General features: G+C 36.7%; 1 protein-coding gene across 5 annotated transcripts in view; it reads left to right on the top strand.

Annotated features, from left to right (window-relative positions):
* Positions 1–22,242, top strand: part of POLD3 (DNA polymerase delta 3, accessory subunit) — a 59,063-nt gene that overhangs the window by 16,124 nt on the left and 20,697 nt on the right. For 2 of the 5 annotated variants that reach the window (XM_059708442.1, XM_059708447.1), the window contains exons 4-9: positions 2,582–2,621; positions 4,165–4,297; positions 9,167–9,431; positions 10,029–10,101; positions 14,782–14,947; positions 17,311–17,417. In XM_059708442.1, coding sequence (XP_059564425.1) covers positions 2,582–2,621; positions 4,165–4,297; positions 9,167–9,431; positions 10,029–10,101; positions 14,782–14,947; positions 17,311–17,417 — 784 coding nt within the window. The remainder of the gene's footprint in view (positions 1–2,581; positions 2,622–4,164; positions 4,298–9,166; positions 9,432–10,028; positions 10,102–14,781; positions 14,948–17,310; positions 17,418–22,242) is intronic. The other 3 variants (XM_059708444.1, XM_059708445.1, XM_059708446.1) reach the window with 3 other exon arrangements.

The following is a 22,242-nucleotide window of genomic DNA, read 5'->3' as shown; positions in this document are numbered from 1 at the left end:
GGAAAGGAGATAGACGAAACAAGTATATAAGACGAGTGTGAATGGGGGAGTTGGGAGGGGTCGACCTCAGCGAACGTACCTCAATCAGATTGAGGATGTTTTTAGCAAAGGCCAGCTTAGGAGTACCCTAATTAAGTTAATAGCAATGTACCTACCTATATAGTTTAAGTTTAAAAAATTTGGCTCTCAAAAGAAATTTCAATCATTGTACTGTTGATATTTGGTTCTGTTGACTAATAAGTTTGCCGACCACTGGCCTAGATCATTAATTCACAAAATGGTGGTGCTCTACTTCTGTCATTCTTTCTGCATGCTATTGGCTGGAATTTTTCTATAAAGAAGAACTTGCTCTCAATAACTAGCCATGTTTTCCCTTTTTCTTTAAGTGCTAAAAAGCAAGGGGGCTTAGCCTCAGCCAGACTCTGGGTTTGTGAATACTCAACTTACTCCTGTGCCCTCCTTTTAATAGGAACCAACTGAATTGGAGCTCTACTGTGGTGTGCGTTGTTTTAGCACCTGCAAGCTGGCATTTCCACTGAGTTGTTTTTATGCATTTTCAATATCCCATGAAGCAGCATATAGCCACACTGAGCTCTCTGGGTTGTCCAAGTTTTTTCCTGAGGGTAGAAATTATTACTTTTAGGGCTCTTAATACAAAGTTGCATAGGTTTGAGTGGTTAGTTCCTAATGCTCTTTTTCTCTTAAGCTCTGTAATTTTTATTATACAGCTTTGCAGAATACGACATTTTTAAGAATGCCTGTTTTGTTCAGATTTACAATTACATTTTTTAAAAAAAGGCTATTTGATTTTATATTGCTCTTTTATGATGTGAATTTTGGTGGTTCCTACATTAACATAAATATGTGTCTGCTTTAGCCAAATATATAAGATTTAGAAAAGCAAAACCAATATTTTTAGAAACAATACAATTACTGAAAATGGTTTCACTTCTTTGCAGTTGTTTTTGTCTGTAGGCTGTATCCTACTAGAGATAATCAGTCTTGAAATAATTCCTCTGTAGTTAAACCACCAACTAGTTATATTCATATAACCCCCCTTTTTAGATAATTTTTATACATTACATTCTATTTTTGCACTTTGCTTTTTTTACTTCTACTTAATAGTAGATCCTGAGCATTACTCCATAGTAGTTACAGAAATATTCTGCATTGTTTTTACAGCCACATGATCCTACATCCTATATAATAAAAGACCAATATGCAAATTGTCCCCTCAACCGGGAGTTCAACCAAGGAGCAGGGCTGGTGGCAGTGGCGGCAGGCGGCCACTAGGGACCCTACCCGTGCATGAATTTCGTGCACTGGGCCTCTAGTAGATATTCCTTAGTTTATTCAGCTGTCACTTATTGACAGTTATTTGAGTTATTTATAATCTTTGGCTATTACAAATAGTGCCGCAGTGAATAGTTCAGCATATATGTGTTCTCTATATTTTTGCCAGTGTGTTTAAAGGTTACATTCCTAGAAGTAGGATGTTTATGTACTTCGTTGGGTATTGCCAAATACCTCTCCATTCCCAGCAGCAATGTTACGTGAATGCCTGTTTCCACACAGCACTTGTCATATGTTTCAGGGTTATTTGCATTTCTTTTTCTGTGAACTGTCTGTTCATACATCTTGCTCATTTTTTAAAGGATTGCTAGTCTTTGTTTTCTCTATTTTAGAAGCTCTCTATTCCCTTTGTGATGTAACTTGCGGATTTTTTTTTCTACTTTATCATTTGTCTTTGTACTTTGGTTAAAGTTTTTATTTTTTATTTTTTGTCATCTCAAAGTTGGTTGTCAATTTTTATGGATTATTTTTATTATTTTTGAATTACAGTTAGGAAACTTCTCCATTTTCAGATCATATTAGTTTATCGAAGAATTCACCCACATTTTCTTTTAGTGCTTATATGGTTTCATTCTTTTTTTTGTTTGTTTGTTGTTTTTAATCCTCACCCAACGATATTTTCCGTTGATTGTTTTTAGAGAGAGTGGAAGAGAGGGAAAGACACAGAGAAATATTGATGTGAGAGAAACACATCGATTAGTTGCCTCTGGAACGTGCCCCGACCAGGGCCCGGGCCGGGGAGGAGCCTGCAACTGAAGTACATGCCCTGAACGGAATCAAACCTGGGACCCTTTAGTCTGCAAGCCATCGCTCTATCCACTGAGCCAAACCGGCTAGGGCTGGTTTCATTCTTTATATTTAGATCTCAGATTCATTAAGAATTTATTGTTCTATGGTTTGAGAAACATGTCCAATTTTTATTGAGTTCCATGTGACTAAACAGTAATTCTCATTACATTATCTATTAAAAAGTCCTCTTTTCTTTGCACTGATTTGAGATGCTGTGGGTTTTTAAAAAATTGTATTGATATTTATATTCTATCACTTAACCTCACTGAGAAGTTTTAATATAAGCAAGTTAAAAATGAGTATAACTATTAAACTGTAACATATTTTCAGGGGTACTTAATGTTCCTAATTTTACATCCAAACGCAATTGAATTATTGGCTAGGAAACTTTAAAATCGCAAGTTGCACTTAACATTAATGAAGTGTTATTTCCTTACAGTGCCACAAGGTTGCAGTAGTGAGAGAAGATAAATTGGAAGGTAAGTTAGCAATTCAGCAGATTTTACTTTTATGGCATCAATGTAGGTACACTAAAAAAAAAAAAAATCTGCCCCTAACATTTACATACAACATAGTTAGCTATTTAACTGAAAATCTGTATATGCTTTTTATAAGTAGTTTCTGAAACATTGAAATATACTACGTCTGCCTAACTTCCCATTTTTAAAGTCAATAGCTGCTAACATTTATAAAGCACTTTAATCACAGGATTTCAAAACTCGTGACAGACATACAAAAACCTATCATGAATACCATATGGAGCATCTAATCAACTGTAAAAAGATAGTATTCTCTAAATGTGTTGTGTTCTGTAACAGTTTTTTTTAGATAGAAAAAGAGATAAAAAAAAAGAATCTTTTCTAAAGTCAGAAAGACAATATAATTTCTAAATTAAATTTGTCTATTGGTTTCAAACTGCTATTGTTCTATTTTTTAAAAACTCAATTCAGAAGAATTGTATAACAGGCAGTGGGCTCCACATGATCTTGGACTTATGCCTCAAGACAAAACCTGCATTATTGTCCTTTTTAAAAAAATTATTTTTTTAAAAATCTTTACTCAAGAATATTTTTTCAGTTGATTTTTAGAGAGAGTGAAAGGGAGGGTGAAGGAGGAGGGAGGGAGGAAAGGAGGGTGGAGGAAGGTAGGGAAGGAGGGAAAAAGAGAGAGAAAAAGAAACATTGATGTGAGAGAGACACATTGATTGGTTGCCTCCCGCATGAACCCAGATCGGGGGGGGGGGGGGGTGGAGAGGGAACCCACAACAGAGGTACATGCCCTTGATCTGGAATTGAACCCTTGGGTCCACGGGCTGATCCTCCAACCACTGAGCCAAACCAGCCAGGGCTACAGAATTATACTTTATAAAGAAAGACTCCTGCTGGTGGGGTTGTTTTATTACAAATTAATATGATGTATTCAGGAGGGTGGAGTTGTCTACTTTTTTCTTTCTGAGTTCCCACATTGGTAGGCAAAGCAAGATTCATTCAGTTGATAACCAATACATAGTGAGTGCATACTCTCTGTCAAGCTCTGGGCTAGTCACTAGAGACTTGGAACAAGTTAGGCATAGTCCTTTCCTTTATGGAACCTAAAGTTTGTTCCTCTGATGTTCATTTGTGTTTTCCTTTGCATACTCACCTGGTTAGTAGTATTTGTTATAGAGTTGCTTTCTCATTATATGCTAGAGTGTAAGAATCTTGCCTGACTGGAAAAAAAAGAATCACAGTCATCATCAATCATTCACTAGTATTTACTAAGTGTCCACTGGATGAGTGATACCCTCACAGGTGCTGTGCTTAGAACTGACTCACCACCACCTACCTTGTCATACATAACGTCCCTGTTGGAGCAGAAGAGGTGATGTTATACTGTATACCAGTATGTGGCTATTTGGCCTTTTAGAGCTTTTTGGACCACCACAGGTTGTAAATGGTTTTAATGCAGAAGGGTTTCTTGTTAAAGTCCCCACATGCTATGAAGGTTGTGTGTTAACAGACTGCTTTTCCTGTTGACTTGTAGCAGTGAAGTCCAAGCTAGCTGTGACTGCCAGCGTCCATGTGTACAGCATCCAGAAAGCCATGCTAAAGGACAGTGGGCCTCTGTTCAATACCGACTATGACATCCTTAAAAGCAACTTGCAGAACTGCAGCAAGTGAGCTCCTTAATGTTCCTTGTGGGCTTCTTTACGAATTGATTTTGTAAGATGTTTACACAGTGGCTGCCTCTTAAGAGTGAATGCCAGGTCTAGTAAAACTCCATTTATCTTGCAGTAAGACACATGCCTGGTTTTATTAGTACATCATAAGGTGAAAAATAGCAGCCACAACCCATATTGAAAACCCCAGTGGACTCCCCATAAATCTATTTCTCATGTATTTATCCTGTCACTGTCACCAGAAATGTTTGTTGTGCCCCCTCATTACTCCTTTACCCTAGTCTCTACTGGTCTAAATTCTGCCCATCTCTTAAGAACCAGTTCAAATGTTTTCCTTCAAAAAACTATTCCTAATTTGATATCCCCCCACCTTCCATCCAAGAGCATTTGATCCTCCATAGTCAGTATTGATCTTGTTCATCTTTGATATCCTTGATAGCACAGGGAAGTGATGGACTATAATGCACGTGGGTTTTGAGAATTGGTGGTCCTGAGCGTTGGTCGTGGCTTTGCTGCTTAGTACTCCTCCATGGCTTTGGACAAATTATTTAAACACTTTGAGATTTGGTTTCTTCATCTTTAAATTAGATATGTAACGCCTACTTTGTGGGGTTATATTGAGGGTTCAGGTCAGTTCCCCAGATAGATGTTGAATGCCTACTACTTTGATAGATGCTAAGAAGGATAACTTAAATTCATACAACAAAGATCGGATGTGTACCTACAACATGCTACACTCTATAGAGTGAATATGGCCCAGTGCCTGCTTAATTTAATATTCTGATTATCTGGGATGAAGATACAGATTTTGGAATCAAAGAAAATAGGTAATTAATTGGGTAGACATAGTCATACAGAGAGAATGTATAGAATGGAAGAAAGACAGAAAGTAAAACTCTAGATCATAAAACTCTAGGTCCTTGGGCAAATTAACCTCTCTGTGCTTCAGTTTCCTCATCAGCAAAATGAAGCTAACCAAGCTGTCAGGGCTGTAGAGCATTAAATGAATTAATGTGTGTGCAATGCTTAGTACTGTGCCTGGCACATGGTAAGCATTGTTTAAGTGATAGCCATTTTTAAAGGATTCTCAGAAAAAAGGGGGCCTGAGAGGGAGCAGCTAGAGACAAGAGGAAAATTACAAGAGAATGTAGAATTCTGAAAGAGTTTCAAGGAGGAACTGGTTGATAATTTCAAACCCTGATGAGAAGCTAAGTAAAATAGGAACTGAAAAATGTCCATTGGATATAGTGATAGTCTTGGAAATAGCATTTTCAGTGGAGTGACCAGATTTTGGTCAGCTGAGTTAATATAGATAACTCTTTCTAGAAAATATGACTATAAAATGGGGGAGAAAGAGGGAGGTAGCTAAGGAGGAACTGAGACTAAGGGAAGACATACACAGTTTTAAAGTTGAGAGTTCCTTGAACTTGTATTGTTAGGAAAGAGCCATAAAAGAGGAAATGGTTGAAAATACTAGGGAGATGAGATAACTGATAGAGGTCAAATAGATATAGAATTGCCAAACACAATTTCTGTAAGGTCTATGAAAATAAGGATCGTGTCTATTTTGTTAACCACTCTCTACCCATAATGGTGCCTGGCAGATGATAAGCGTTCAATAAATAATTGTTGAATGAACTAATGCTAAACATTAGTTTTTTTCCTTTAGTTTAGAACCTTCAGTGTAATAGGCATACATATATGTGTTAAATATAATTATATAACCGAAGAGTAATAATTTATAAGTCTTTGTCTTCTAGGGAAAGATTATAGGAAATAATACCTGATACATTTATGTAAATTATACTAGATTTCAAAAATAGTCTATTAAAATCCAGCCATGGTATGTCAAGCTCTAAAAATTATTTCTTCTGTTGTATCTAGCAAGTAAGCAAACAAGAATAAAGGTGACTCAAAGGTTCAAAAAAATTGCACAGGGACCTCTAAAATAAATATGGCAAGTAGAAATGTGGTAATAGCAAGCACTTTAATGAAACTTTACTTAAATACTTGAAGTAGCTTTGGTAAAAATGTGAAGAATTTCTCTCCAATAAAGAAGTTTAGTATTTGGTCCTGAGAATTATGGGCCAACTGAGATCTGACTCATTGTTTCATGTGTTTTTAAGAAGTGCTGTGACAGGAAGAAAGTTGAAATTTTAGGATTGAGCAGATTCTTCTCTCTTCGGACAAGTTCCCAGCTTAGTTTGGTCTCTTCCTCATTGCCAATTCCTGGTCCTGACCCTAAGGTGTGGAATGTAGACCAAATGGAGAAAGAGTTGTCTTGGGGCCAACTTTAGATGTTGACGGTGAAATAAAACATTGCTCTTTTCCTTGTACATGGAAGCACTGCAAGGCCAGAGATGTAGAGTTGTGGGTGAAAGGAAATGATTTCCGTCTGTTCATAATTCTGATGCACAAAATATTTGTGTTAATGTAGGGTTTTCTAATGTGGACCACAATAAATCAGTGGAAGATTTTTGGAACTGTAAATTCTAGCTTTGGGGCTGTTCAATCTGAAGTTACTTTTGAAATTAAATGATTTATCAGGGGTTGTTTTTTTTTTTTTTTCCTTAGGCCAGTTATTCTAGCAGTTAATCTTGAATTTGTGCCTGGTTGATCTCTAAGATAATTGCTTTCACCACATAGTTTAACCTCCATCTTCTCCCACCCCAAGTTGAGGTGAAGACGGGAGAGAAGCCAGAAGCCTCACTTTCAGTGGCTTAAATAATCTTTCTTTCAGTATATATTTCCTGACACTTTTATATGCCAGGTCTTATTCTGAGTACCTGAAATACAGATGATGAATGGTACATTTCCCTAACTTCAAGGAGCTCTTACATACCCGCAATAAGCAAAAGACTGGGAAATAAAATGTTCTTTGTTAGGAAAAGTTGGGGAACTTTGCTTTTCAAGGATAGCCATTTGAGAAGGCTAGGTCAGTTATCCATTCACAATGTGGAATATTACATTATGGATTTGTGTGAAACAGGCATGTCTACAATGAATGTTCCCTTTAATACCTATTCAAACAGTTCCAAATTTCTTCACTTGGTTTTGGACATACTTTTCTGGTGCTGTTAGTTGGTATTATTAGAAATTATTAACAAATGATTGTTACGGACCACAGGTTATAGGAAGCAATGGCTGTTTTCCCAGCTTCTTCCATGTTTTATTTTTTAAAAATTTTATTGATTAATTTTAGAGAGAGAGAGGAAGGGGGTATTTGTTATTCCATCTATTGATGCATTCATTGGTTGTGGTTGCTTCTTATATGTGCCCTGACCAGAGATCAAACCCCCACGTTAGTGAATCGGGATGATGTTCCAACCAACTGAATGATGTGGGCAGGGTGCTTCTTCCATGTTTTTTGTTTTGTTTGTTTCTTAATATATTTTTACTAGAAGCCCGGTGCATGAAATTCGTGCGGGGTGGGGTGGGGGGGAATCCCCTCAGCCCAGCCTGCACCGTCTCCAATCTGGGATCCCTCTCACAATCTGGGATTGCTAGCTCCTAACTGCTCACCTGTCTGCCTGCCTGATAGCCTCTAACTGTGCCCCTCCCCGCCCCCCCGCCAGCCTAATCGCCCCTAACCACCTCTTATTTAAGCTCTTAACACATTGTATGCGGGAAAACGTATTTATACGTTTTACTTATACGTTTTACGTTGACTGGTAGTAGAGCGCGGGACGCGTATTAATACGTTTTTTATAGACTAGCAGTAGAATGTGGGTAACGTATAAATACATAAACTAAAGTTATTGTAATTTTACTGAACGTTGCCATTTGCGCAAAAAATTAGCAAAAATGGCCCGCGCCATCTGTTAGCGCGCGATAAAAACTACCCGCAAACAATGTGTTAACTGCCCCCTCTGCCAGCTGGCCGCCCCCAAATGCCCCCCTGCTGGCCTGGTCACAACACTTAGCCTACTGTTCAGTCATTTGGTCATCCCTCACTAACCCTCCTGCTGGCCTTGCCCCATGCAGCCTGTTGTTTGGTTATTACTGTTACTGTGACGGCGTCCCAGACAATTTGCATATCTCTCTATTATTAGTATAGATTGGTTTCAGAGAGGAAGGGAGATGGAGAGAGATAGAAACATCAATGATGAGAGAATCATTGATTGGCTGCTTCCTGCACGCCCCCTACTGGGGATCGAGCCCGCAACTCTGGCATGTGCCTTTGACAGGAATCAAATCTGGGACCCTTCAGTCTGCAGGCTGATGCTCTATCTACTGAACCAAACCGACTAGGGCCTTCTTACATGTTTTAATCATGATCCACTCTGGCCAGGAGAGTTGCCAGGAAATGTGTTAATATTTAGAGTTCTTAATTTTTAATTAGTATTGATTGCATGTCTAGCCCTTTAGGATGACATGGAGTAAATATTAAAATATTAAAAAAAAAGGATTATTTGGTTTCCCAAGTATGGTGAAATTACTAATATTTTATTATTGGTTGGTATATTCTTACTATTTAGAATTAGGATGCTTTTTTCAAAACAAGAATATTTAATGTGGTATAATAGATTCCATATCCTAGGGTTTTTGTTTTGTTTGGATTTTTATAAGAATTTATTTGAACCAAATTGACAACATGCTGAGGAGCAAGATCTGAAATCCTCCCCTATCCTACTTTTGATTCCAAGCCTAGTCTTGTTACTAGCTAGATATATAATCTAAGACAAGTCACTGGCTTCTCTCTAATACTTATCCGAATGAGTGCTTTGCAGAAAATAATTTCTAAAATTCATTCTAGTTCTGAAATTTTCTCCTTTAATAGTGTTAGGCTTAAAAACTATTACATTGAAGAAGCAAGAGTTTGAAAGTAAGGTTCGATATTGACATTAATTTAACATTCTGTCTCAGGTTTAGTGCCATACAGTGTGCAGCTGCAATTCCTAGAGCTTCTGCTGAAACCTCATCTTCTGAAAAATTTGACCAGTCAAATCTTCAGATATCCAGTGAGACACAAGCCAATAGTGAGTTGACCACCAATGGTCATGGCCCACCTACTTCCAAACAGATTTCCCACCAACCTAAAGGAATTATGGGAATGTTTGCCTCTAAAGCTGCTTCTAAAAACCAAGATACCAACAAAGAAACCAAAACGGAAGCTAAAGAGGTAACAAATGTAAGTCTTCTTTAAAGGTATACCTTTCAGCTCAGAATGGGTAACTAGCAAAGCACAAATAGTTCCAGTGGTGGTAGTTTGATTATATAAGGTTCTGATATTTAGTTCTATTTTTTATACTTTGGTTTGAATCCTTTAATTCTTGATATTTTCATATGAAACAGTCTTTTTCTTTTGATAATGCTTCTCACTAAGCCTTGAGCTACTAAGTGGTGGAACCAGCATCAAGTCCACTTCTAATGATTACAAATGTAATGTTTTGCAGGGTTTTCCCCATCGCATACCATACTGCCTCTCATCTATTATAATTTTGTCAAACTAAGTAGTTTTTAAATTCACTCACGAAAATTTTAGACACATTCATGGATAATAATTTTATAAGAATTGTGAGGACCTAAGCTTTGGAGATTAATAGTGGTACGGGTGGGTCTGGATTTGTTTTTATATCTAATGCATACACGTTTGGCATGATTATATAAAGACTGAACCATCATGACAGTGTGCTCTGCTGTTGAAGAAAGTGTTTTTGAGACTGATATTTGAAGAGCAGCCTAAACACTAAGAAAAAAATTGTGTTTTCTCTTTCTGTACTTTTAGGCATCTTCAGTAGGCAACAAGGCACCAGGGAAAGGGAATGTGATGAGCAATTTTTTTGGGAAAGCTGCTATGAGTAAGCATGTTCTTACCTTCTTTTTGAATACTAATATATGAATATCATTATAACAACTTATTACCTATCTGAGGGGAAAGCCTGTTTTACCCATCTGGGACCACTACCATGTAGCTTTCCGGAATCTTAACATTAGTTTTCAGTATATTGATGAAATTAACCCAACTGGAATCGTGGATTTTATGGGTGAGTTTGGTTCAGTTTAGATCCTTTGGAGCAGTGGCCGCCAACCTTTCGGACCTCGCGGACCACCAGTGGTTGGCGACCACTGCTCCAAAGGTTTCCTTAAACCAGCGGTTGCCAACCTTTTGGACCTCACGGTCCACCGGTTGGCGACCGCTGCTTTGGAGTGTAGTGTACTATTCCTATTTTTACCTCCTGCCTTGAAAATTAAAAAAAATATTTGTTTTATAGAACTCTTGAAAATGGGAATTAAAACAAAAGGGAGGCTGCCTGGTTAAGCAGTACAGTGTTGAGGTTAATATCTTGGATGCTGGGTACAGTTTGCCTGGTGTCACCATTACTATCCCTATCTCCCAAGGGGCTGCAAAAACAAAGCTTTAGCCTTTCTTTAGTTATTTTTGCAGATTAGACCTCAGTGTGAATTAGAAATGCTCAGATAGGGATCTAAACTGGCTTTTTAAAAATATCTCCTTTATTAAAAATATTTCTAAAAATACGATTTCTTTCATATGGAAGGAACCAATAGTCACATATTTTCATACTTCTTATATCAAGTAAACATCCCCTGAGGGTATGTGGCAGAATATCAGGAAGAATGTAGGAGCCGCAGGATAATTATAGCATTTTTTTGGAGCATCAGTTTTATAAAGATTTTGTGGGGAAGCATTTTATTAAGGGCGTATGCAAGCAAAATTAGTCAGAATTCTGCTTTTCCGTGATGGTCCAATTGGTGGTTGGGAGAGGGGTTGGAGTGATAGTTTTTTATTTGTCATAAAAGCTATCCAAGAACATTTTTGTGTTCTGAAAGCATATGGAAAATTTGATACTTTCAGAATATTGGGAAGCACAATTGTATTCTTGCAAGTACAGTGAACAAAAGGCTCCCTACGTCTATGAAGACACATCATGCTAATGTCACTAGCCGGTGCGGCTGGTACGGCTCTGCCCACTGTACCTAATTAGATTGTGTGGTTTCTTGGCAGCCTCAATGAGGTTCACATGTAATGTTGTTTGCTTACTTATTATGCGTTTTAACTTTAATAACCAGTGAATTTTAAAAATAGCTATTTTTATTTATTTTAGAGAGGAAGGGAGAGGGAAAGAGAGAAACATCAATGATGAGAGAGAATCATTGATTGGCTGCCTCCTGCACGCCCTCCTCTGGGGATTGAGCCTGAAACCCAGGCCTGTGCCCTGACCAGGAATTGAACCCTGACCTCCTGGTTCATAGGTTGACGCTCATCCACTGAGCCACACTGGCTGGGTGAATTTTTAAATTAGTTTTAAAATACGTAAGATGTGAATATTTGCTAATTGTAAAAAAATAAAATAAAATCAGCTTCTTCTCCGAGAAAATACCAAATGGCAGATGTCGCTGCTGCTTTGGAAGGGCCTGAAAGTGGGGGAAATCAAACTATACAGAAGTATACATTTATTTATTCATGTGTTATTTAGCAAGTATTTACTGACACCTACTGTGTGCTTGGCACCATTATGCATTGGTGCTACAATGGATCAAAACATGTGCAAACAAGATTCCTGCCCTCGTGGCCCTTATATTCATTCTCATGGCAGAGACACAAATAAATATAAAAACAATAAAATAGTTAATGATTGTAATTGTTAGGCAGAGAGTAAAAGGTGTTATGATGGAATGTAATAGAGGAGTAAAACCTAAATAATATAAAATAATTCAATATTTACCTAATAAAAAGAATGGCTTATAAAGTTGATTAACATTTTTTTCAAGGCTGAATGTTTACAGTTAAATTGATGAATATTTTTATTATATTTTACACATAACAAGGTCATTGCAATGAAAATGAAGCTTGAGAGCTAGATGAAGAGAGGTGACTGTGGGAACTTGAACATTTACAACTTAATGCTGGACAAGCATTGACAAAGATGTGGAGAAGTTGAACTCTCATACATTGCTGTGGGGAATGTAAAATGATGTGCTCACTTTAAAAAAAAGTATGGCAATACTAAAAAAAAAAAGTTAAATCCAGAGGTATCCTGCAGTTCCACTGCCAGGTATCTACTCAAGAATTAAAACTGTATGGCCACACAAAACTTGTACACAGATGTTCATAGCAGAAGCATTCATAATAGCTAAAAAGTGGAAACAACCCAAAGGTCCATATTTTGATGAATGGATATACTACAGTGGCATATCCACACGATGGAATATTATTCAGTCAAAAAAGAATGAAGTATTGATACTTGCTACAACATGGATGAACCTTGAAACATGAGAAATGAAAGGAGCCAAAAATAAAAGGCCATGTATTGTTTGATTCCATTTATACAAAATGTCCAGAATAGGCAAATCTATAGAGAAAGTAGTTTAGTGCTTGTCAAGGTCTGGGAGTGATGAAAATGTTGTAAAATTGGATACTGGTGATGGTTGCACAAATGAAAAACACTGAATTGTACAATTTACACATAAAGGGTAAATTTTATGATGTGTGAATTATATCTCAATAACCAAAAAAATTAACGCCTTTTATGTTAAAACAATTGCAGCTTTGATGACAATTAAAGTCATTGTGTTACTTTTCTTTGCTTGAAAAGTGGTTTTATATTTTCTTGAATATAAAAATGAGATGCTTTTAGTCAGATGATACAAGTAACTTGACCATTCAGGTAATGAGAAAATGTGATTAAATTTTTCTTAACAGTTGCCTGAAATTGTTACAAATAAACTGCCTCTTTACCAGCTAATTGGCCAATTATAGTTTTATATATGTATAAATTGGAGTTCCCAAAATGAGGTGAAATCAAAACAGAGAATAAAACTCTGGATGCTAAATCTATTTGATCAAAGGTATTTTAGTTTAGATCAGTTTTCTGAAATTAATAGCCTCTTTTTCTTCAACCCATGGGGTAGGTAGGAAATATTTGGAGGTTTTTCCTCCTCATGATGTAATTTTGAAATAGATACTAACAAAATAATGTCAATTATATGATAGAATGCAGAATTTGCATAAACTTTAAAGATGCACATGCAACTTAAGCGAACATTTTTCGGGTCATGTTTACTCTTCTATATAGTTAGGTGGGAAAGTTTGAGAAGTACTGATACTTTATAACAGCAGTAGTAAAAATGCAATAGAGAATGACACCATGGTGGATTCAACCATACAGATTCCCCATTTAAGTTTTCAAAAAAGAAAGCATAAACAGATTACATGTTACACTTTTATCCATCATCTATTTTTTCAAATAATATACTTTATTTATAAACTATTATACTAAGCTGTGTGTAACAGCCAAAAACTAAGATAGCAATAATTTTTTCCTGAACTTTGGATGGTTTAAGCTATTTTATGACTTATAACCAAAACTACTTATTGAAGAGGCTGTTTACAACTTTCTGAGAGTATTGTGTGAATTTTCTTTAAAAAAAACAAAACTACTACTGAATATAGCATATAGTTTCTGTATATTTCTTCTATAATTTCTCAGATGGAAGGCCCATCCTGCTTAAATTTCTTAGTGTTCTGCACTACACCATAGTTGTTTTTGTGTTTTTCAGCTTGGTGTAGGAAAAGGGGTAAAGACTTTGAGCAGTTAAACTGGCTCTTCCTTTCCCATCAATGTTACCTTAAAGTAAATCACTTAACCTCATATGTTGATCTCTTTTAATCCTTATGATAATCTTCTAAATATTACTCCAGTTTTTACAGAGAAGACTGACTTTTAAATTAACTTGCCCAGAATGAAGTAGGATTTGAACCAAACTTTTCTGATTCCAAAGTAGTCTTTCAATTATATCATTAAGGTAGTAGGATATAAAAGTATGCAGGCTTAAAAGGATAGACTAATCCCATATAATAAAGATGTATATGCAAATGGTCGTTACACCGTGAAGCATAACGACCGACCGCGTAACCACTGGATCATGGATCAGCAGGAGGGCGGGGTAGCGAGCCACAAGCTGGCATCGGAGAGCTACAGGAGGGGGCAGGGCAGCAAGCTATGAGGGGGGTGGGGGAGAGTGGGGGCTGGGGGGGCTACAGGAGGGCGGGGCAGCAGGCGGAGAGCTACTGGCGCACAGATTTGTGCGCAGGGCTACTAGTAGAAAATAAGATTTTAGCACAAATTTCTCTTGTCACTTTGTAAGCTGTGTACTCTTGGGAAGCATTTTAAGTCTTCTGACTCTTCAATTCCTCTGAGCTAGTTTCCTCATCTAGCTAATGAGAACAGTGATATTTCTTTCCTAAGCCTTGCTTTTACTATCACTTGCCGTGGGGGCTGTGATATTAAGAGGGATTAGCTGGAGGCAGAAAAGAAAACAGTAATAGCGAGAGTGGTAGTTGGAAAGGAGAAATGTTCTCTGACTAGACCATGAGCTCTGTTAGGACAGGGAATGTATTTTTTCCCCCTTAGCCCCTGCTTTTAACATATTACCTGGCACTTAGTAGGCTGTCAAAGGAATGATAGATTAATATTGCCTGATGGGATTGTACATTGTCTTTTATACTTGATTTGTAGATAAACTTAAAGTCACCTTGGATTCAGAACAAGAAGTGAAAGAAGAAAAAGTAGTGGAACAACCTCTACTGTCTGTCACTGAACCAAAGCTGGCAGCCCCTGCAGGTCTGAAGAAACCCAGCAAAAAAGCAGAGCCTATTAAGATGCAGCAGAAGGAGAGGAAAAGGTAGGAAAATTTTGTCACTTATGGGGAAAGTGTGTTTCTTCTGGGGTTGAGAAGGTCTGTCTGGGCTTATTGACAGCAGGCAGTTTTCAGTTGAGCACTAAATCCTACTTGATGCCGTCAGGATACGGCTACATAACCAAAGTGAGGGGAGAAGTTCAATCAATATCTTGTCTAGTTGTCTAGTGAAGTAGACCTAGAATCTGCATTTTAGGACATTTAAAGCCCAAAGTCTATTTTTTGGACTCCATTGACCTAAATCAATTGTTTTTTCTCCTTTATTTTGAATTTGTGGACATGGCATAAGTGTGCCTGATGGTGTGTCTGTTTTTCACTTCAAATTGCAAATGAAAGGTTACTCTTTCCAGTCAAATTTAAGAGAAAAAGTTCTTTGTTTTCTTTTTATATCAATGAGTTTATTTTTCAAGTGGTAAAATGTAATTAGAAAAGAAAATAAAAAGCACACAAGCTGTTAAAAATGGATCCAGGAATTTGAGACACTACCTCATAGTTGGTAGGAATTAGTCTGTTGAAAGAAATTCTAAAGGACACTGTCAGCACTGATAGGCCCAGAAATGCTTTACTTTTGTGGCAAGGTTGGGGACACTCTGATAGAAAACATCAACAAAATGCTGAAGTTTCAGGGTCAAGGCTCTGTCCAGCTGGCCTCACCTCCTAGGAACATGTGATATGGGTGGATTAAAATGTCCCAGCATGGGTACATTTGTTTTTGCTGGTTATCGACAGGATTGCATTCAGTATTTCAGCACTAAGTATAACATTAACTATATATTTTTAATAGGTGCCCTTTATTAGATGGAAGAAATTCTGTTCCTAGTTTGCTGGGAGGTTTTATTATGAATGGGTGTTGCATTTTGACAGATGGTTTTTCTGCATTTATTGAAATGTTCATACAGTGTTTCTGTTAATATAGTGAATTACATTGATTGGTTTTCAAATGTTAAACCAACCTTGCATTCTTGGGATAAACCCCAACTTGGTCGTGGTCTATTAGCCTTTTTACATATTGCTGGATTCTACTTAATACTATAAGGATTTTTTGCCCCTACATTTACAAGGTCTATGGATCTTTTCTTTTCTAGTAACATTAATCATATTTTAGTATTAGTGTTATGCCGACTTATTAAAATTGGGAGGAGTTTAGTACTTCTCTGTTTTCTATTTGTATATGATATGTATTTCTCTCTTCAAAGTTTGATAAAATTCACAAGTGAATCTGGGTCTGGAGTTTTTTTGGGGGGAAGTTTTTTTTAAAGAAATTAATTTTATATCTTTAAATAGAGCTCTTCAAATTCTTTTGTTCTTTTTGAGTCAGTTAGGTTGTGTTTTTAAAGGAATTTATTCCATCTAAGTTGTTGAGCTTATTGGGTAAAGTTGTCCATAATATATCCTTATTCTTTGAGTATCTGTAGTTACCACTGCAGATTCTTTCATTCTTTATATTTTTTGTCTTTTTTATCAGTCTTGTAAAAGGCTTTTTAATTTTATTAATCTTTTCCCCCAAAAGTAATGCCTTTTAGCTGTGTTAATTTTCTTTACTTCATTGATTTCTGCTCTTATATTTATTATTTCCTTCTATCTATTTTGGGTTTAATTTGTCTTTTCATACCTTAAGATAGAAAAATAAGTTGATACTTATATAAGAAATAAAATTCTTGTAGATATAAATTACGTCTCTAACATACAGTGGGCCCTTTAATGAATGAGTAATGTGATGGAATATCCAGAGGAGCGAAATAACGTCAGGCTGGGATGGAGGATAGGTTTTTTATTACATCATTAGAAACACCTTGAGGTATAATGCTTTTGCTCATATTGTTTTTTTCTCTATAAAATATGTACCCCTTTTTTATCTGATGAACTTATACTTAGCTTTTAAAGTTTTCAAGTAAGACTCATGTCCTATAACATTTGTCCAGTAAAATGATCACATTGTATTACAGTAGTGCTTATACCTGTTTTTCCAGTTAAAGCTCCTTGAGAACAGTATTTTCTTGATCCTTACATCCTCATTGTTTAGCAAAGAGCCTCATATATGTAGTTAGTAGCTGCTTATTGAATGATTGTTTAATTAAAAGGCCAATAGGGGCAGTAAGAATTTAGGAACATGCTCAATAATCTGATAGTAATTTCCAGTGGTCTAGAGAGAGCTAGAGAAAATTTTTATTCTGGTCATCCCATGAAGTAATCTAGTTCTGGTCAGTTAGCCTTAAAAAGAATTCTTATTGATTTTTCTGTCCTCTGGAATTAAGACCATGAGTTATGATGCAAGACCCATAGTAGCATATGAATACTTAGAATTTTATTTTGTGTAACATGCTTCAATTTTTCCTGGATGGCCACAGGGGGAAGCGAGTGGAGTTCTCTGATGATGAGACAAAAGAAACTGTAAACATGAAGAAAAAGAGGAGAAGACTTAAACTTCCTGAGTCTGATAGCAGTGAGGATGAAGGTGGGTATTGCTATTAATTTTTGGCTAGTAGGATTGTCTGTCAGTTCAGGCTGTTATAACAAAAATACCATAGGCTGGGTGGCTTACACAACGGAAATTTATTCCTCACAATTTTGTAGGCTGAGAAGTCCAAAATGAGGATATTGGCTGATTCAGTTCCTAATGAGAGAGCTCTTCCTGGTTAGCAGAAGAACATCTTTTTCGCTCTGTCCTCGCATGGCAGGAAGAGAAATCCTCTTATGTCGCTAGTAAAGGCACTAATCTCATTCATTAGGCCCCGTTCTCTTGATTCAGTTACTTCCCCAAATCCCCACTTCCAGGGTCTAGTTTCATTCATTGCATATATCTATTTTTTCCAGCACCATTTCTTGACTAGACTGTCTTTACCCTATTGAATGTTCTTGCTATATTAATTGGCCGTATAGGTGTGGGTTTATTTCTGGCCTCTCTACTCTGTTCCATTGATCTGTGTGTCTGTTTTTATGCCAGAACCATGCAATTTTATTATAGTCTTATAGTTTGAAATTAGGAGTGTGATACCTCTAACTTGTTCTTTCTCAAGATTACTCTGGCTATTCGGGGTCTTTTGTGGTTTCATATAAATTTTTGAATTATTCTAGTTCTGTAAAAATTCCATTTGTATTTTGATAGGGATTGCATGGAATCTACAGATTGCTTTAGGTATTATGGGCATTTTAATTATGTTAATTCTTCCTATCCGTAAGCACAGTATATGTTTCCATTTGTTTATATCTTCTTCAATTTCTTTCTTCAGTGTCTTAAAATTTTCCAAATTACTGGTATTTTACCACCTTGGTTAAATTTATTCCTAGGTATTTTATTTTATTTTGATGCAATAGTAAGTGGGATTGTTTTCTTAATTTCTCTTTCTGATAGTTCAGGGATTTTCAGTCTTTATCATCTCATGGCACACATAACTAATTACTAAATTTCTGCGGCACCCCAAAAGCATTTTTTTGCTGATCTGAACAAAAAAATAAATCTAATTTTGATTTATTCAAATTGGAGGGCTGTTGTTGTGTTGGCTGTTGTCATTTTTTTATTTGACAATCTAAGGGAAAAGAGGTCATTGCCCCTGAGTAGTCAGGTATTGCATGTTTTAAAAATCCTTGCAGCATACTGGTTGAAAGTGCTGTGATAGTTAATTATCTCTCTATATAAAAGCCTAATATGCAAATTGTCCCCTCGGGAGTTCGACCAGGAGACCAGGAGTTCGATTGCTCGTTATGACGTGTGCTGACCACCAGGGGGTGGCACGGAACGAAGGAAGGCCCTGGTTGACAGCTGAAAGGAAGGCCCCGATCGGCCCTGACTGCCAGCCAGGCCTAGGGACCCTACCCATGCATGAATTTCATTTACCGGGCCTCTAGTTGGTATATAAAAATGCTACCAATTTCTAAATATTTATTTTGTGTCCTGCTGCTTTAATGAGTTCATTTGTCAGTTCTAGTTTTATGGTGGAATCTTTAGGGTTCTCTATATACAGTATCATGTTGTCTGCAAATAATGACAGTTTTATTTCTTCCTTTCCAATTTGGATGCCTTTTATTTCTTCTTCTTGCCTGATTGCTATGGCTAGGACTTCCAGTACTATGCTAAATAAGAGTGGTGAAAGTGGATATCCTCGTCTTGTTCCTAATCTTAAGGGAAACACTTTTAGTTTTTCCCCACTGAGTACAATGTTAGTTGTGGGTTTATCGTATATATGACCTTTATTATGTTGAAGTATGTTTCCTCTATTCCCACTTTGCTAAGAGTTTTTATCATAAATGGATGCTGGATTTTGACAAAAGCCTTTTCTGCATTATTATTTTTTTTTTTTTGGTAAGAGGAATTTGGATTTTATTTATTTATTTTTTTATTATTAGTTAAGGTATTACAAATGTGTCCTCATCCCCCCCATCCTTTTCTGCATTATTGATATTATATTTTTTATTTTTCAGTTAGTTTATGTGGTGTATCACATTTATTTGTGGATATTGTGCCAACCTTGCATCCTAGGATGAAATCTCACTGTACCATGGTGTATGATCTTTTTAATGTTTTACTTAATTCAGTTTGATAATATTTTATAGATGATTTTTTGCATCTATGTTCATCAGGGATATTGGCCTATAATTTTTTTTCTTTGTAGTGTCTTTATCTGATTTTGGAATTAGGATAATGCTGGCCTTGTAAAATGAGATTGGGAGTTTTCCCTCCTCTTGAATTTTTTGGAATAATTTGAGAAGAACAGGTGTTAGTTGGTCTTGAAATGTTTGGTAAAATTCACCTGTGAAGCCAACTGGTCCAGAACTTTTGTTTGCTGAGAATTTTTTTGAATACTGTGTTGATTTCATTAGTTATAATTAATCTGTTCAGATTTTCTGTTTCTTTTTGATTCACTTTTGGAAGATTATATTTTTCTAGGAATTTATTCATTTCCATATTGTCCAATTTGTTGGCATATAGTTACTCATAATTTCTCATAATCCTTTGTCTATTTGTGGTGTCAGTTGTTACTTCTTTCATTTCTGATTTTATTTATTTGGGTCCTCTCTTTTTCTTAATGAGTCTGGTTAAAGATTTATCAGTCTTGTTTATCTTTACAAAGAAGCAGCTCTTGGTTTTATTAATCTTTCTTCTTTTTTTTTTTAGACTCTATTTTGTTTATTTCCACTTGATCTTTATTATTTCCTTCCTTCCACTCACTTTGGACTTTGTTCTTTTTCTGGTTCTTCTAGGTGTAAGGTAAGATTGTTTATTTGAGATTTTTCATGTTTCTTTTATTGTTAATCCTCACCCAAGGATATTTTTCCATTGAATTTTAGAGAGTGTGGAAGAGAGGGGGAGAGACAGAGAGAGAAACATCGATTGGTTGCCTTCCACACCCCGACCAGGGCCAGGGATTGAGCCTAAAACTGAGGTGTGTGCCCTTGACCTGAATTGAACCCAGGACCCTTCAGTTCACAGGCTGACGCTCTATTCACTGAGCCAAATCGGGTAGGCAAGATTTTTCATGTTTCTTGAAGTAGGACTGTAATTCTATGAATTTCCCTCTTAGGACTGCTTTCACTGTGTCTCATAGATTTAGGGTTGTTGTGTTTTCATTTTTATTTGCCTCAGGGTATCCTTTGATTTCTTCCTTGATTTCATTATGAATCCATTCATTGGTTAGTAGCATGTTATTTAGCCTTTACGTGTTTGTGTTTTTCAGTTGTTGTTTTTTTCTTATACTTGCTTTCTAGTTTCATACCATTGTAATGGAGAAGATACTTGATATGATTTCAATCTTCTTAAATTTATTGAGACTTGTTTTGTATCCTGATATGTGGTCTATACTGGAAAATGCTGTGTGCACTTGAAAAGAATGTATACTCTGCTGCTTTGGTATGAAATGCTCTGAAAGTATAAATTAAGTCCATCTGGTCTACTGTGTCATTTTAGGCTGATGTTTTCTTGTTGATTTTCTGTCTGGAAGATCTATCCATTGATGTCAATGGAGTATTCAAGTCCTAGTATTACTGTATTGCTATCAATCTCTCCCTTTATGTCCAGTATTTGCTTTGTTTATATATTAGGCGCTCTTATGTTGGGTGCATAAATGTTTACAAGGGTTATGTACTCTTGTTGGATTGCTCCCTTTATCATTATGTAATGTCCTTCTCTTTGTCTCTTACTATAGCTTTTGTTTTAAAGTCTATTTTGTTTGCTGTTCTGAATGTGTTTCTTCTGTTATGTTGTCTTACAAATGGCCGATTTGACTCACTACTTCATCTAATCTGCTGTTCATTCCTTCTAGTGTATTATTCATTTCAGGTATTGTATTCTTCATTTCTGACTGGCTCTTTTTTATGGTTTCTATATCATTTGTTTATGCTTACTATCTCTTTGTTACAGTTTTACTGAGTTCCTCCATTCATCCCCTAAGTTCCTTGAGCATCCCAGCACCTTGCTGATCCATCATGAGTACACTCATGTTTCTGCGTCTGAACGTTGCTGACCAGTCACGGGTTAACTTGTGTTTCCATTCCCAAATTGCATTGACTGGTCACAGATAACTCGTGTCTGCACTTACATTAATTTAAGTAATTTTAAGATCTGAAACCAATATAGAGTTTTAAAAGAGAGCTCTAGACTGTTTTCTTAGTTATCTTTGTTTAGGCTCAGATTATAAGAGGTGCAAGATATGAGCCACTTCACCACTTTTGGCCGTCCCTAGTTTTCCTCTTCATTATGTGTGTCTTTTTCTCAACTCGTGAGTCAGTATTTCAAGAGATGTGACAAGCAATACATCTAATTCTTTCTATCCATTTTTTATTATGGCAAAAGTTTTAAAAAAGACATGTTGTGGCAGAGAAGAACTTTTGAGTGAATTATGTGCTGGAAGATAGTAGTATTTTGTTGGAAGATAGTAATGAGTCTGACATTAGACCGTCACAAAGACAAAAGAGAAATGTGATAATACCTGACAGCAAAAGTGATTCTGAAGAAGTATGGGCAGAAAAAGACATTTACCAGCCTTAGAGGTTTATATAAATACTAGAGGCCCGGTGCATGAAAATTTGTGCACTCGGGGGCGGGGGGGTGGTCCCTCAGCCTGGCCTGTGCCCTCTCGCAGTCTGGGACCCCCCGGGGGATGATCATCTGCTGACTGAGGCCTGCTCCCAGGGGATTGGGCCTAAGCTGGCAATCAGACATTCCTCTGGCAGCCCGGCAGCCCTTGGGGGATGTCCACTTGCCAGCGGGGAGCAGACCTAAGCTGCAGTCAGACATCCTTGGCGCTGCAGAGGAGGCAGGAGAGGCTCCCACCACCACTGTTGTA

Source organism: Myotis daubentonii, chromosome 9 (genome assembly GCF_963259705.1).
Source record: "Myotis daubentonii chromosome 9, mMyoDau2.1, whole genome shotgun sequence".
NCBI lineage: Eukaryota > Metazoa > Chordata > Mammalia > Chiroptera > Vespertilionidae > Myotis > Myotis daubentonii.
The sequence above is the reverse complement of the archived record's forward strand: the minus strand, read 5'-3'. Positions and strand labels throughout refer to the sequence as shown.